Source organism: Rhamphochromis sp. 'chilingali' (genome assembly GCF_963969265.1).
Source record: "Rhamphochromis sp. 'chilingali' genome assembly, chromosome: 10".
NCBI lineage: Eukaryota > Metazoa > Chordata > Actinopteri > Cichliformes > Cichlidae > Rhamphochromis > Rhamphochromis sp. 'chilingali'.
The window spans coordinates 38359615-38375002 of record NC_137937.1 but is presented as its reverse complement, the minus strand read 5'-3'; the positions used below and the strand labels follow the sequence as shown (position 1 = coordinate 38375002).

General features: G+C 41.1%; 1 protein-coding gene across 3 annotated transcripts; it reads right to left on the bottom strand.

The window, feature by feature from the left end:
* Positions 1 to 824: 824 nt before the first annotated feature.
* Positions 825 to 13947, bottom strand: LOC308404207 (GTPase IMAP family member 8-like). Of its 3 annotated transcripts, XM_080894133.1 has the most exons (6): positions 13548 to 13947; positions 13300 to 13365; positions 12381 to 12458; positions 11791 to 11846; positions 4314 to 5546; positions 825 to 4221 (listed from the first exon to the last, which is right to left on the bottom strand). In XM_080894133.1, the coding sequence occupies exons 4-6, from the start codon at positions 11807 to 11809 to the stop codon at positions 2666 to 2668; spliced, it is 2808 nt and encodes a 935-aa protein (XP_080750259.1). In that variant the 5' UTR covers positions 11810 to 11846; positions 12381 to 12458; positions 13300 to 13365; positions 13548 to 13947; the 3' UTR covers positions 825 to 2665. The 3 variants fall into 3 exon arrangements, with proteins under 3 accessions (XP_080750259.1, XP_080750258.1, XP_080750257.1); XM_080894132.1 differs by having other exon boundaries at positions 13300 to 13947; XM_080894131.1 differs by lacking the exon at positions 13300 to 13365.
* Between the last annotated feature and the right edge of the window lie 1441 nt (positions 13948 to 15388).

The window sequence follows — 15388 nt, the reverse complement described above, 5'->3', positions numbered from 1 at the left end:
CGACACAGGCTACATGAAACACAGAGACTAAATACACATGAGGGATGATCAGGGGAAGTGGCCACACATGGGAGCACAGCTGACACACATGAACCTAACGACAGGACAGGAGAGGAGAAACTAAATACACTGACATTGAATGCAGACTTTCAAAGTAAAACAGGAAACATGGAGATCAGACATGACATGAACTAAACATAACCACGCAGACATGACGCATGAACCAGGGAGACTTAGTACAGGGGGAGACAACAAGACTAAACAGCAATCTAGAAATTAAAAGATTCGGCATGAGCCCCCGCATCCTCAGGACCTTCTATCACTGTGCCATTGAGAGCATCCTCACTGGATGCATCACCACCTGGTATGGCAACAGCAGCACTTACAACCACAAAGCTCTCCAGAGAGTAGTGCGGTGTTCTGAACGGATAATTGGAGGTGAGCTTCCCTCCCTCCAAGACATCTACAGGAAGCGGTGCCTGAGGAAAGCGGGGAGGATCATCAAGGACTCCAGTCACCCCAGCCATAAACTGTTCAGACTGCTTCCATCAGGAAGGAGGTTCTGCAGCATCCGGTCCCGAACCAGCAGACTGAGAGACAGCTTCTTCCATCAGGCCATCAGACTGCTGAACACGTCATAGACACCTCAGCTTCACTACTGGAACTTCAACATTATGCACTCCACACTGTATATAAATGCCACTCGTTTTGCACATTTCCAACTGCCGACCTCTGTAGATTTAATTTTATTTAATTTTATATATATGTATATAGACACACACACACTTATACATATTTACTATACATATTCAGTAATGCGCATACATACTATCCCATAGCCCCCATCCTTAAAACCTCCTCCCTCACAGAGAGAATTATGACCTTGTTTTCTGCTTGTCCATCATCTAAAACAGGAGTCTCTGTTTAACGTCTCCCATGAACTTACAATGGCCTCACTGTGGCAAGTGTGTGTGGTAGAGCATAAGGCCCATTTGTAGTTCACATGCATACAACTAAGTGAGAAAGTGATATTACTGTTACTAATGTGATATGATTAAAATATGTGAACAATACACAGGATAAAGAAATCTGCCACCACACGGGAAACATGGAATTGTCTTCCATTATTATGCCGATGACTCGAGGATTCATTAAAAAGATAAATGGTTTATCAGCAGACTCCCTGCTCAGGTGTCTTGATAAATTAAAGGCCTGGATGGCTTTGGGCTTTTTGCATTTTAATGAGCAGAAAACAGAAGTGACGGTTTTTGGTGGCTTTTCTGAGACCACGACTATGGATCTTGGTTCTTTGACACAGTTTGTTAAACCAATCATCACTAATCTGGGAGTTAAAATGGAAAACATACATCAGTGTAAGTGGAGATATTAATTCAATGTTTACTTGATGAAACATCAAGAAAGACATGAAGTTACTGAAAAAAGGTTTTGGACTTCACCATTTAACAACAGTCCACACTGAACCACAGACAAGAACTGTAGTAAAATCAAATAATCCATATGAAACAAGCAAACGACATATCATTAAAATCAGTCTCAGTTATGTCATTAATTATGAAACAAAAACATATTGGAGAATCAATAATCAAAGAAAAAAATCAAAGCATTAAAGGCATTTTATTACAATATGCTATTGATTTAATTGATATTAATATATATAAAAAATTAAGTTAATGCTGTAATATTTGTAATTTAAAGGTCACAGAGAAAATAGAATGACTTATATGTAAACATTCAAGTCATAAAAATCTTTTTCTTTTACTGAAAGAAAACCAAACTGTCTCTAATGACCAAAACTAAAGACGTTTTCCTCTCGCCTGTTTATTCATACATTTATGATAAATTGCCTTCTTTACTAATCAAACATATATTTATGAAAATAGTAATGGTTATAAATGAACATATTGTTACTTAACAACTCAGGGACATAAAACTCAGGGAATCCACACGTTCGGCTTTAATAATACAGTATATAACATTAGCCAGTCTGAGTACAGTCTTACTTGATACACATATACTGTGTTGTGATAACAGCTGTATTATACCACTGTCTTTTCATATTTAGACACAACTATAGTTACATGTCTCATTATTAAGTCTCTATTAACTAGCAGTCGAAGTATATTATGATCACACAAAACTGTATTACAGCTTTCTGCCATATTGTTTACTGTAATAATCAAATAACATGTCGATCCACTGTGATTTTTTTATTGACTGTTTTTACTATTATAATTCATTTTTCCCCTTTTCGGATCATTTTGTGGCCTGGCTGCATCTGACGTCAGAGATTTGTGTTGAACTAATAAATTCTTCTCATCTGCTGTGATTGTTCATTGTAATTGGAGACAGAAATAAATTACATAATTATGTGAAGAAGTACTTCTATAATAACTTGTCTTTAGTGTTTTTGTAAGCTAACAAATGGAGTTCTGTAACATACCCTTATATTGTTAGATTGTGTTTTGTGTATTCATTGGAAATGAATACATGTATTTAGCTTTAGAAAATAATGAATCTCCAGGCAGAAGTGTTTTCTATGTGCTGCAAAATATGGGGAAGTATACAGAACTTTAAAGAAGTACTGATTCATTTTTGTTTGTTTTTACTGACATAAAATGAAGCATCTGAAACTGTTCGTTTCTTATCACATAACGCTGCAGGCTGATGCATCATTGATCTTTTCTGATAAGATTTCTTGCATAAGCGTAACTAATTCTTTTTCATGTGTTTCCTGGAGTTCCTCTTTTTTATCCTCATCCTTCACTTTCTTCATTTCATTTTCCTGTTTTTCCAGTAATCTCTTGATCCTGTAATAACTAGAATTCCTTTTGATGACATGTTTCAGTAACTCATTCATTTCCTTCTGATATTCTTTCTTCTGATAAGCTAATTCCTCCACAAGTTTCTTTTGGGATTCATTGGCATTTTCAGCTGCCTTTCTTGCGTCCTCTTCATGTTTTTTCTTCATCTCCTCCAGGGTTTTCTTATGTTTCTCCTCCAGTTCTTTTTTCTCTTTTTCCTCCTGTTCTCTTCTGAGGTGATCCTCCTTAAGTTTGTTTTCATATATTTGCTTTTCTTGTTTGTACTTTTCTTGAAGCTCTTTGATTTTTTGCTCTTCCTCTCGTCTTGTCTCTTCTTCTTGTCGTTGTTTCTCCCACCATTCTTTCTGTTCTTTCTCCCACTCTTCTTGTTGTTTTCTCAGCTGTTCTCTGCTTTCTTCCAGCTTTCTGTCGACATTTTTCTTTTCCTCTTTTTCTGACTGAATTTGTTTATCCACAATTTCAATCTGTTTGTTAAAATTCTCCCGATATCTTTCTACTTCCTTCTTCTTATTGATTTCTTCTTCATTTCTAATTTGTTCTTCTTTTCTTCTTCTCTCTTGTTCGAGTCTAATTTTCTCCTCCATTTCCTGGAGTTCTTTGGCTTTTTCTTGTCTCTCCTGTTCCATTTGTTTTCTCTCTTTTTCCATTGTTTCCTTAATGGTTTCCATGTCTTGATTGTATTTTCTCTGAATCTCTTCTTCCTTCTTCTTTAGAATCTTCTCCATTTTCATCTGTATCGCTACTTCAGCCTCTTGCAGCATCTTATTGGTGAAGTAGTTGCCTCCATTGTCCTTCACCATGGTGTCAATCTTTGCTATCAGCTCACTGACTTGTGTGCGGTTTTGTTTGTCAGAGTTATTGAACACATGGTATCTTCCTCCACAGTCAGAGATCAGCTTCTTAAAAGAAATGTGACATTTGTTCTTGATGTAATCATCAACAGACTCTCCCTGACGCTCCAGTTCATCACCTCTGGTTAAAAGAACAATGGTGAACTTTTCTGAATCCTTCTTAAAGAATTTCTTGATGAGCTTCAGTGTCTCCTTCTCTTCTGCTGTGAATCTGCCGACCTGTATCACCACCAAGAAGACATGTGGTCCTGGAGCCAGGAGACTGACACATTTCACCATCTCCTCTTGAATTTCTTCATTGGACAAACTTGTGTCAAACAGACCAGGAGTGTCGACCACAACAACAGGACGACCGTCCACCTCACCGTGTAATTTCTGACATTGTTGTGTAACTGATATTTGACTTGATGCAGCTTCAAACTCGTCTCTTCCTAAAATGGTGTTTCCTGTAGAGCTCTTTCCACAGCCGGTCTTCCCAATCAGCACAATCCTGAGACAGTCTGAGTCCTGTTCTCCACCTTCATCGCCTAAAACATAAACATAAAGTTTTATATTTATTATTATAGGTTGTTATGTCAAGACTGTAGGACATCAGACTAAGAAAAATATTTGTGCTTACCTGTGATCATGTTCATCTTCAATTTCTTAGCTTCATCTTGTTGCGTCTTAATGATTTTCTCTTGTTGTAAGACTTTCTCCATTTGTGCATGTAGCAAGGTTATAGCTGTATAACAGTGTGGTTTGCCCATGCTCTTTTCAGACAGGCTCATTTTATCCACAGTCTGAAGCATGGTCTTCAAACTATCCCTCTGCTGTTTAGCCTTGATATTGAGAACCACATGTCTTTGTCTGAAAGTCTGAAGGAGCTTCTGGATGTCCTGGTTTTCCTTGAAAAAGTTAATAACAGCTGGATCTGTAGGATCTGAGTCCACGGTGAACAGAATCATGGTGAAGTCATTGACCCGAGAGCTGAATGTTTCCTGGATGGTCTCTAACTCTCCCTTGTCTTCATCAGTGAGGGCAGCCACAGGTAGGACCAGGATGAAGGCATGGATTGCCTGACAGAGGGAGATACACTTGAATGATTCCTCCATCACTGCATCCTGAGGTTTTCCATACAAGGCAGGCAGCTCCACCAGGGAAACCCAACGTCCACACACCTCTCCCTGATGTTTAACACACTCTGATGAGTTGGAGACTGAATGAAGCTCAGTCTGACCTAAAATGGCCTTGGCTGCTGACGTCTTCACTGCTCCTCTCCTCCCACACAGAACCAGGTTCAGACTGGACTTCACTCTCGTGGGTTTAGCCTCTTCTTTTAACATGAGATATTTTCCCCAGTTTTTACTCACTATTTGATTCATTTTTTCCATAAACTTTGAGTAAGATATGGGAATGTCTTTTTTGTCAAAACTGATATATTCCTGCCTGTGATCACAGTGTTTGATGAGTCTTTCCACTGAGGAACTCTTTCTCTCATTATGTGTCAGGATGACCATGGAGTGCTTAAATGCATCTTGACCAAACACACTGAGGACCAAGTTCAGAGCTTTTCTGTCCTCTTCAGAGAAATCAGAAGGTTTCACTAACAGCAGCAGAACATTTGGTCCAGGAGGACAGAGACTCACACAGCTCTTCATCACCTCTAACAATTTATCAACAGACAGACTGAAGATGTCGGGAGTTTTGACTACTGTTAACGGTTTCCTGTTCCACTCTCCAGAGGCAGCGTGACATTGCCTTCCTCCAAGGACTTTAGACACAATGGATCTTTTCTTTCCAGTGATGATGTTTTCCAGGGCTGATTTCTTGTCATCATTTTTTCCAAACAGCATTATTCTGAGTTCATGTGCTGAAAAGAAAAATTTCATAATGAGAACACACATATGTCCATCTCACTCCTATTTACCACATTTCATTATGTAGTTTTCAATAACTAAATAGACCAGAAAAATGTTCTTTAAAATATTTCTGACTATACCTTTTAGTTAGTTACAGGTGGATCAGCACAGACAGAAAACTTAATGTTACAGACTCAAGTGACACCTAACAACTGCCATCAAATTTGAATATTATCTCACTGTCGACTGATCCATCCATCTCTCACCATGTTGTCGCAGTGTGTGTGTGTGTGTGTGTGTGTGTGTGTGTGTGAAACTATGGACCGTATTTACTAAATGTTGTCCCCAGTTACAGTTATGTGTGGGTAGTTTCCTTTTACACTCAGCTGTCTCTGCAACACGACGGACTGGTACAGCATCCGTATCACTTCAGCTGCAGCACCAATCCATCTCTCAATATCCTGCTTCCTTCTCCCGTCACTTGTGAACAACACCTAAAGATACGTAAAATCCTCCAATTGGGACAGGATCTCATCCATGACCCAGAGTGGGCTCTTCAAACTTTTCCGACTGAGGAACATGGTGGAAATTTGGAAATGTTGATTCTCATCCCCACTGCTCACACTACGCCACGGCCTGTTACAGGCAAACTGGAGGCCATTTCCCACCAGGAGTCTGACTTATTGCCTCAACGTTCCACATGCCACAGCTTCACAGCTGTGTTCACGTTGAAGATCTCGTGGACTGGAGCCTCTGCCAGGCATTCGCAGCGCACCTTCACTGTACTTTTAGGTGTGCTTGGTCTGTCCGTGTGATTCGACTCACCACCAGGTCGTGATCAGCTGATATCTCAGCCCAACTCTTTACCAGAGTGTCCAGAACATATGGCTACAGGTCCAGTGATACATTTACAAAATCCATCATCGACCCGTGACTTAGGGCATCCTGGTGCCATGTGCACCTATGGAAACCCCTATGTTCGAACATGGTACTCGTTATGGACAAAATGGGATTTGCACATAAGTCCGAGAAATAAACGGAGTGTCACAGGGCTCTGTATTAGGTCCCCTTCTATTTATCATTTACATAAACAATCTTGGTCTAAATGTGCTAGATGCAACATTGCACTTCTATGCTGATGACACAGTTATTTACAGCTGTGGTTCAACTCTTGTCCAAGCCATTGACTTCTTGCAGAAAACCTTTTCTCCTGTCCAGCACTCATTACTTTAGCTTAAACTTGTTCAAGTTCAAATTTTATTCGCCACATGCAGTGGCAGGTTGGCCTGCAGTGGATGAACCCGCGCCCCCGACCATACACACACAACACAGACATCACATGGGGATACAAGTCAGAGATCGGTTGCATTACAGAAAAACTCTGAAATGTACACTACAATGGGAAGGTACAAGAGGAAAAAAAAGAGACCTCTACTCATGCTGGGCTATAGGAGGACAGCATGAGAACAGGAAACAAAAAAACTCCTCCGCACAGAAAAGCACATAAATGTCCACAGTACAACAATATGGAGCATGTGACCAGCAACAGGGTTGGGTAGGGGGTGAGGAGTAATCCTAGGCAACACAGCAGCCATCCTGCCACTGCGCTGACTCTCCAGCGCCGGTCCAGACCCGCCTCGTGTTCCCCAAGAGGAGTCAAGCATCGAAGGCGTTGGAAGGGGAGGGGGGAGAGTGAGTGCTTATCAGTGTAAGTGTATGTGTGTGCGTGTCCATAGTTCAGCTGAGACATTGTCCTTCGCCCTATCAGGCTAAGTAAACAGTCTTCCAGCCAACCCAGGTGGTGTACGGCTCCAGCCTTGAGCCCACAGCTGGCGCCGAAGGGATAGCCGCAATTAGATGGTAGTTTTTTCTTTTATACGAACAACTCATGAGAATTTCAAAGTTGTACTTTAACACTCCGACACTGGTCTCTCAATCTCCCGTTGGAGAGCCGCGAGCTTCTCCATGATGTTATCAAACTTGCACTCCGTGGTCTTGTCATTCTTGTGCTCAGAGAGCAGATTCTGAGAACTCACGACTGCAGTAAGCTGTTCCACGATGTAATCCAACTTTTGCTCAGAGGTCTTATTCTGAGTGTTCATGGCAGCCGTAAGCTTCTCCAAGATCTTAACCATGCTGCACTCAGGGAGCCCATTCTGAGAAGTTGCACCTCGTCCCAACATTTCAATCCCAGCGGGCAGCCTTGGGGGGGTTTGTACAGCCGGTTCCGCTGTCTTAATTCTCCGATAAGCGAGGGCCAAGCCAGCTCCGATCAGCAAGAACCCTGTTATCATGGTTCCAAATAGATAGATATCTTTAGCGTCCTCGATCGACAGTCCTGCCAGGCACACGACCCTCCAGTTATGCCACCCGTCCATCGTGTATCCGGCAGGGAAAGTCCTTCCAGGGCACTCGGGCTCTCCCGACCCGGGGCTTCTTGTTGAGAAGAGCGTGTCAATTGCATTCGGAGACCAGTTGATCAAATCCAGAATTCTCTTTTAGGCTTTAGAAACAGACTGTGAGAGAGTGTTCCAGGGAGAAGTAAAAACACGAGACAAGACAAGGACATAAGAAGCTAAGCAGGGAAGATAAGGGAGAGGAGAGGAGAAAAGTGCGACCGCCTTCGCCGAGAGCCAAACGAGCAACTCAACTGTTGTTCAACAACTGTTCTCAATTCAGGCAAAACAAAGCTAGTGTTGTTTTCTAAATCAAGGAAATGGACCCAAACAATTCCATCAGTAACCACTCTTCAGGATAATATTATAGAGTTTTTTCACATGTATAAATATCTGGGTTTTTCTTTTAATACAAAGAAGCGGCTTGTTGCTGCAACATTTTTACCTGTGCTGGATTATGGGGATATTCTATATATGAATGCTTCTGCTGCTCAATTTCTTCGAATGGTTGATCTGATGTTCATCACTAACCGTACATTTCAGACTCACCACTGTGAGTTCTATTCTCAGGTAGGATGGTCTGCTTTGGCAAGTTGGAGGAACTCTCACTTATGCAGTTTTATTTATATGGCAATACTGGGATTGCTGCCTTCTTATATATGTTCCCAGCTTGCAATGAAGCATGCTGGTCGCTATCCTCTTCATCCACAGGTTATTTGTTGCTTTCTGTTCCATTTGCCTGAACTGAATTTAGAACCCTGTGCTTGGAACAACCCGCAGAACGACTGGAAAATGACTGAATTATTTTCATTAAGTGCTTTTAAATGTAAACTAAGAATCCATGAAACTGTTTCCATTAGACTTGTTGTCATTTTAACAGAATTTGGAATTTTTGTTTAATTTTATTTTTATTTTTTTAATTTTTATTTTTTTTTGCATGTGTGTTGTTGCTGCTGGCTGTGTTTAATTGAGTAACTTTTGTAACTGTGAGACTCTTCCTGCTGCCTATCTTGGCCAGGTCGTCCTTGAATAAGAGGTTTTTAATCTCAATGGATCTTCCTGGTTAAATGTGTGGATGACTGAATGTAGTGTAAAGCACTTTGGGGTGCATAGGGGCTAAGTAAAGCACTATACAAATACAGGCCATTTACCATTTAAATAAAGGTTTTTAAAAAAAGAAAGAAAGAAAAAACAAACAAACACACCACTCGGGTTTTGATCCGGGAGGCCGCTCTACCCAATCACGCCCCTCCAGGTCTCATTGTCGTTGCCCACATGACCATTGAAGTCTCCCAGTAGGACAACAGAGTTCCCAGGTGGCGCACCTTACCCAAGGACTCCAAGAAGGCTGGGTACTCATCATTCAGCGTATATGTGCAGATGACAGTCAGGACCCATTCCCCGACCCGAAGGCGCGGGGAACAAACCCTCTACTCCACGGGAAAAACCCAACATAAGGCAGCAAGCCGAGGGGATACTAGAATACCCACCTCGGCCTGCTACCTCCCACCAAGGGCATCTCCAGCTGGAGACAGAGTCCATCCATTCTCCAGGAGACTGGTTCCAGAGCCCAAGCTGTGTGTTGAGGCCAATTATATCTATTCAGTGCCTTTTCAACCTCACACACTAACTAACTTCTCACCAGTGAGGAACATTCCATGTCCCAATTTCTTGTCTTGGTAGCAGGGGATTAGTCCGCTAGGGCCTTGTTCCTGGCTGCTGCCCGACACACTGCACCAGACCCCTACGGTGCCTCTGCAATAAAATATTTTCTTCATTTAGTTTCCTGTGTGAGGGGTTATGTATGTTACTCCTCCCTGTTCACTAGCAGAGGGGGTCGTAACATAAGTAGGGGCTCGTCCGGGGCTCCTTTTCCCCCATCAGGAGAGAATTCCATTTGTGAAAAAGTGAGAACCTGTGTTTTGCTACCTTTATTTCCCCTCTGCCCTCCTCCCTGGTTGAGCACCATGTTGGCTGCATTTTGTTTGGATTGGTTCTTAGCTGCTCCATCTGTTGAGCTCCTTGATAGCTGCCACAAGTGTGAATTGCTGCGGATTGCAGGTCACCTTAGGCTTCGTGTCCTTAAAACACTCTGTAAGAGTAAGCTGAAATAACTAGTAGCAGACAAGTTGGTGGAGGCTGGTTTGATCCAAGCCCCTTATCTGCCTGAAGGCTCTGGTGAGCTAAGACGAACTTCCTTGTTTGAGGGCGACCATAAAGATGGTTCTAGTATGGATGGTGTGGGAGATGAGCGGGCGAAGACACCGCGCACGCTCCCTGGCTATGATCACCTCTCCTCTGGAAGTTCAGAACCATGGATTGGGGCCCGGTTAAAGGTGCGACTGGTACGGCTCCATTTGGAGGCTGAGGAGAAGGCCCAGGTCAGGCGAGTTCAGCTAGAGCTTGAGATCCATTGCTTGGAGACAGAAGCAGATAAAGGAATGAGGCTGCATAAGCTGGAGTCTCAGCCACAAGCCTCATCTGTCTCTGCTGTTCTTCCAGGTTCTACCCCGACTTTGCAGTGGCCAAGTGATATATGGCCCCTTTTATTGCAGTGTAAACTGACTGGCAAAGCCCAGAAGGTGGTGGCCACACTTCCTTTACAGGACAGTTTGAAATATTCCAGTGTAAAATCAGCTGTTTTTCAGGCCTATGAATTGGTTCCTGAAGCATACAGGCAGAAATTTCGGCAACAGGAAACTTCCCTCCCAAACATATGGGGAGTTTACCAGGGAAAAATGGATCCTTTTTGACAAGTAGTACTCTGCGTTAAAAGCCAATGATTATTAATCACTGCGTGAATTGATGTCACTGGAAGACTTTAAAAAGGGCCTTCCAGAGAGTTTAGTTTTACACTTGAATGAGCAGAAAGTAAACACTTTAGCAACTGCAGCTGTTCTCGCTGATGAGTATGTGCTCACCCATAAATCCTTTTTCACAGTTAATGAGAAGTCATGGCTCAGTGCCGTGCAGCAGGCAGGCATGGCTAAAACTTTAGGTTCAAAAGAGTCATGAATTTCGTGTTGTTATTAACCGGGACATGTCATTGTGAACTGTTTGGACCTGAAGCATTAAATTCTCAGCAAACTAAAGGTATTGCCTTTTTTGAAAGTAGCATCCAATCCTGAGTTGCTTGGTTGTGGCGGTAAGGTGCCATTCATCTTTGATGGTTTGGTCTCACTAAGTAATAGAAAAACTGACCTGGAGGTTCTCAGATTAATTCTTTCTAGTGTTTTGCCTTTCTCAGCAGACAGTGCATGTGGTTTTAATGTTGTACTGCGTGGAATAAAGATGGCTCCCAGACCAGTTCAATGGGTTTATATAAAATCAGAACTTGTTGCGGGAGTTTTTCCCATCGCAGTATGCCCAACCTTGCTAATCTTGCGTGTTGTTGGGGTGGGTTAGTGCGTCCTAGTCTGGAGGTTCTAGATCAGTGGTTCTTAACCTTGTTGGAGGTACCGAACCCCACCAGTTTCCTATGCGCATTCACTGAACCCCTCTTTAGTGAAAAATAAAATATGAATTTTTTTTTTTCAAATTCAAGACATAGATTTTGTTTTACTGGTGCACAAAATGAGCTGTGCATGTCACGGCGGAGCCTCTGCCGAACCCCTGAGACGACTCACCAAACCCCTAGGGTTCGATCGAACTCAGGTTAAGAACCACTGTTCTAGATAATTCCCTCAGTCACAAGGCCCCAGACATTTTGTTGACCCTGAAGCTGTACCCAGCTTGTGTGGTTACTCGTGCACAAGCCCGTAAAGATGTTGATATTTAAACTCTTTTTGTCTAAGTGCTTGTGAAATATTTGCAAAGTGTCAGTGCAGTGAGTTATCTCAGTGAAGATAACTGGACTCACCAGATTCTGAAAAGGCCATGATGTCACTCTGCTGAAAACACCATAGACTGGTTGACCTGTAGAGGGGAAAGTGTTTGATGCTATAAACACAACACTGACAAATACACACTCCAAAAGCAAGGCGACTGTAGAAAATGAATCCTTCTAACCAAAAAGAATCTTTAACCTTAACTATGATGGCATTTTTAATTATTAGTATTTAAATTAAGTGATAGGTAAGGAAGAAGCAGAAGCATGTAATTTATGCATAATCATCATTAATATTAACATAATATTAAAAGTTCAGAGTTAAGAGGTTCTCAGTCATCCAGGTCATCGTAGTCTAAGGAGCTTGGAAAGAAAAGCGTCTGGACTTGTTTAAGTTGCTTGAAAATGTTCATATGGCTGATAACTGTGATTTGGTGTTTAAAAAAATCACCTACGCATTGCCCCTTAGTATTACTTTGTACTATTATTTCATCTAAAATTTTGATATAATAATTAATTTGACAGTTTTGGGTGAGATCAGTGATTTACTTTCTAAATACATTATCGACAAGCTTCATTTATATATAATTTGGAAGAATTTACTTTCATTCTAGTTCACTCACCTGCTGATGTCCCCAATGTCTCCTTACACCAAGATCAACTTGACAGTTCAAAAGGTATGAATTAAAGTAGAGCTGTGCCTGGATTAATAAAATAAGATAAAAGTGTTTCACATGGCGATATTTCTCCAAATGTAAAGTTTTAATACAAACTGTGAGTGCTACAAAGATCAAAGTGTTTACAGCTGTTTTCTATGTTTGAAACACATTTCCATTGCATATTTACCAATTGCTGAACATATTTTACGAAACGTATTCAAAATTCAAACTATTTAAGAAAAAATATATACAAATGTCACGGCTGCGGCGGCAGACGTGTGGAGTTATGATTGAGGACCCAAAATGGAAGCACGGCTTATGATGCAAGTGAGCTTTATTTAAGGTGCGCAGGATACAGCAGGAGCGGAGAATGGCATACACAGAAACTAAGGGGAACCTAAACAGAGGAAACACAGGGAGACTCCAGGAGACATCGCAGACGGACCAGCGATGAGAACGAGATGACTGCACTACAAATACACAAGCAGAAACATGAAGGAATGAGGAACAGGTGGCAACAGCTGGAACTGATTGGGCAAGACGAGACAAGGAAGTAAAGCAGAATACATGAGACACAGACCTTCACAATAAAACAGGAAACTCAACACACACAGACTCAGAGACACGGGCTTTACACAGAGACCTGACTACACTGGAACACACAGGCAGAGATGAGTAGACACAGAACAGAGGGAGCACAGAATAACACGAGGAGCAAAGGGATCAAAACTAGGACCTAGAAATACAGACAGCAATAACATGAGGGAAATAAATAATAAACAGTGCAACTCACTGGGTCACAGACCCAGGACCAGGACAATAAATACAAACAAAATAACTGAAAACTCACAAGTATATAATTTATGATTACACAGAAGGTTACCTGTTGTAACCAGTAGTGACTGAATGTCATGAAGCATCTGGTTCTGGAGGTGGAATGACATGTTCTCTATAAAAGTATGTAATCATATAAGAATTTCACAAAAATGCTAGAAGTAATCTGAAGTGTCAGCTGAGATCAAACAAAACAAAAATCACCACTTATTCCCTCACATTGAAAATTGTATTTACGTCAGTAGTTTCCCTTGTTTTCTTTCGGTGAAGGCATTTAGGTATCTAGGTATTACTTACCTGCTGAAGTCAGTTGTGTCCTCACACCAAGATGGCTAAAGTGAAAGTAAATAAAACTCCAGTTCTGCCTGTGAAATATGTGGACTGGGTGTGGTTTGGAAAAAAATGTGTCCGGTAACACTAGCTTGTTTTTCAGTTGAGAAATATGGACTCAGACATCAAGATGTTAAATCCCACCATATCTGTGCTCTGATAATGTTTTTCCCCTAAAGTTAAAGTCCTCTTTGTAAAAAACGTGAAGAAGTCATCAAAAAATGTTTTGCAACAATCAATACACTGAAACAAAGAAATTAGTGAGTTTTGGGGAGTAAAAGCTACTGAGATGTGGTGTTTTGAGTCAATGTGCTTTGATCAGTAGTGGTTCCATTGTTAATTCAATGGTGCTAGTTTGGTTGGTTATTATGCAAATGTACAGTTTATAAGGTCGAGGAAACCTGCAGTCAGCTGAGACTGAAGAAGTCACTGAGTGACGAAACGTTTCTCCCAGATGAACACAATCAACTTTTTGGGATTTACTTACCTGGATGACTGAGCCTGAGCATCAAGACATTTTACCCAAGGATGTTTGGCAAGAAGACTAAAGCAGCCTGGAATCAAAACCCCAACATTTCGGTTGAGTAGGTGACTTGCTCTACCACCTGAGCTACAGCCACCCCAGACATATTACAGGGTTTAAAGTCTACAAGAATTAAATATCTTGGAAAGAAGAAAGCAAGAAATAAAAACACCTGGAAGAAACTGTTCTTCTTTCATTTACTCATTGTAACTCACTAGGCCAGAGTTACAGCAAGCACAATTTGTTTGTCGCCACAAATGTATCGCCCATATGAGATCACTAAATGTTTCTCAATCCTAAAAGCTCACACGGCGTCTGTTATGCATGTTTAGTTCTGTAAAGAGAGACCTGCCTGACCTGTTTTGTATCAAAACTGTACCAACCTGTACCTGGTTGGTACAGTTTTCAGTGCTTTTGCATTTTCACTTCAGCCAAACACCAGGTCAGACAAACTTTGTTTCAAAGAATTGTTCCCCAACCAACAAAAAGATGGATTAGTCAAAGCATTCACAGTAGTGATGCGCGAATCATGAATGAATTGTTCAATACTCGAGAATCACTTTACTGACTCATGAATCATGATTCACAAGCCCAACTGACTCATCCCTGTTGCTGTTAGCAGCAATGTATCTAGCTTATAATTAAAATTGTGGAGAAAAACACAACATCCAGTATTGTAACAAAAAATTTCTGCTCTGAACTGGAAGAAAAAACCCTGAGTAGAAGCTCACATCAAGAAAATAGCTCCTCGGTTCACAGTAACATCGCTCTGCTAACATGCTAACAGCACATTTGAGCTACTCACCCCCTCCGTCCTGGCTCACAGCTTCTTCTTCTTCTTGGTTGGCAACCAATGTTAAGGCGCATTACCGCCCCCTGGCTCACAGCTCAGTGGACATTTAGATGAAAAAATATATATTTAACACATTTAAGGAAAATACTAATAAAATAAAAAATACAAATATATTAAAATAAAATAAAATAAAATAAATGTTTATTAAGCAATTTTGATAGGAAATTGCTTAATTTTAGAAATGTTTTTGCTCTTTTTTGCTCTATAAAATAGTTGATTTCTTTTAGAATCATTCATCTTAGCAGTAGGATTTACATGAAAAGAGAAACAAATTAGGTTTGAGTGAAAATGTACATTTTTTGCACTCTCTGGTCAACTGACTCAGTGAATCAAATGACTCAAAAAACCGATTCACTTTGGTGAGTGACTCATTAAAACTCGATTCAGTAAAAAGAATCAAATTTACCATCACTAATTCACAGGCAGAGAAAA

What these genes read in the sequence shown, in the direction of transcription:
- LOC308404207 (XM_080894132.1), bottom strand. An exon ending in GAAGATGAACATGATCACAG is followed by an intron (nt 4,222 to 4,313) that starts GTAAGCACAAAT and finishes TTTATGTTTTAG; the next exon opens with GCGATGAAGGTGGAGAACAG.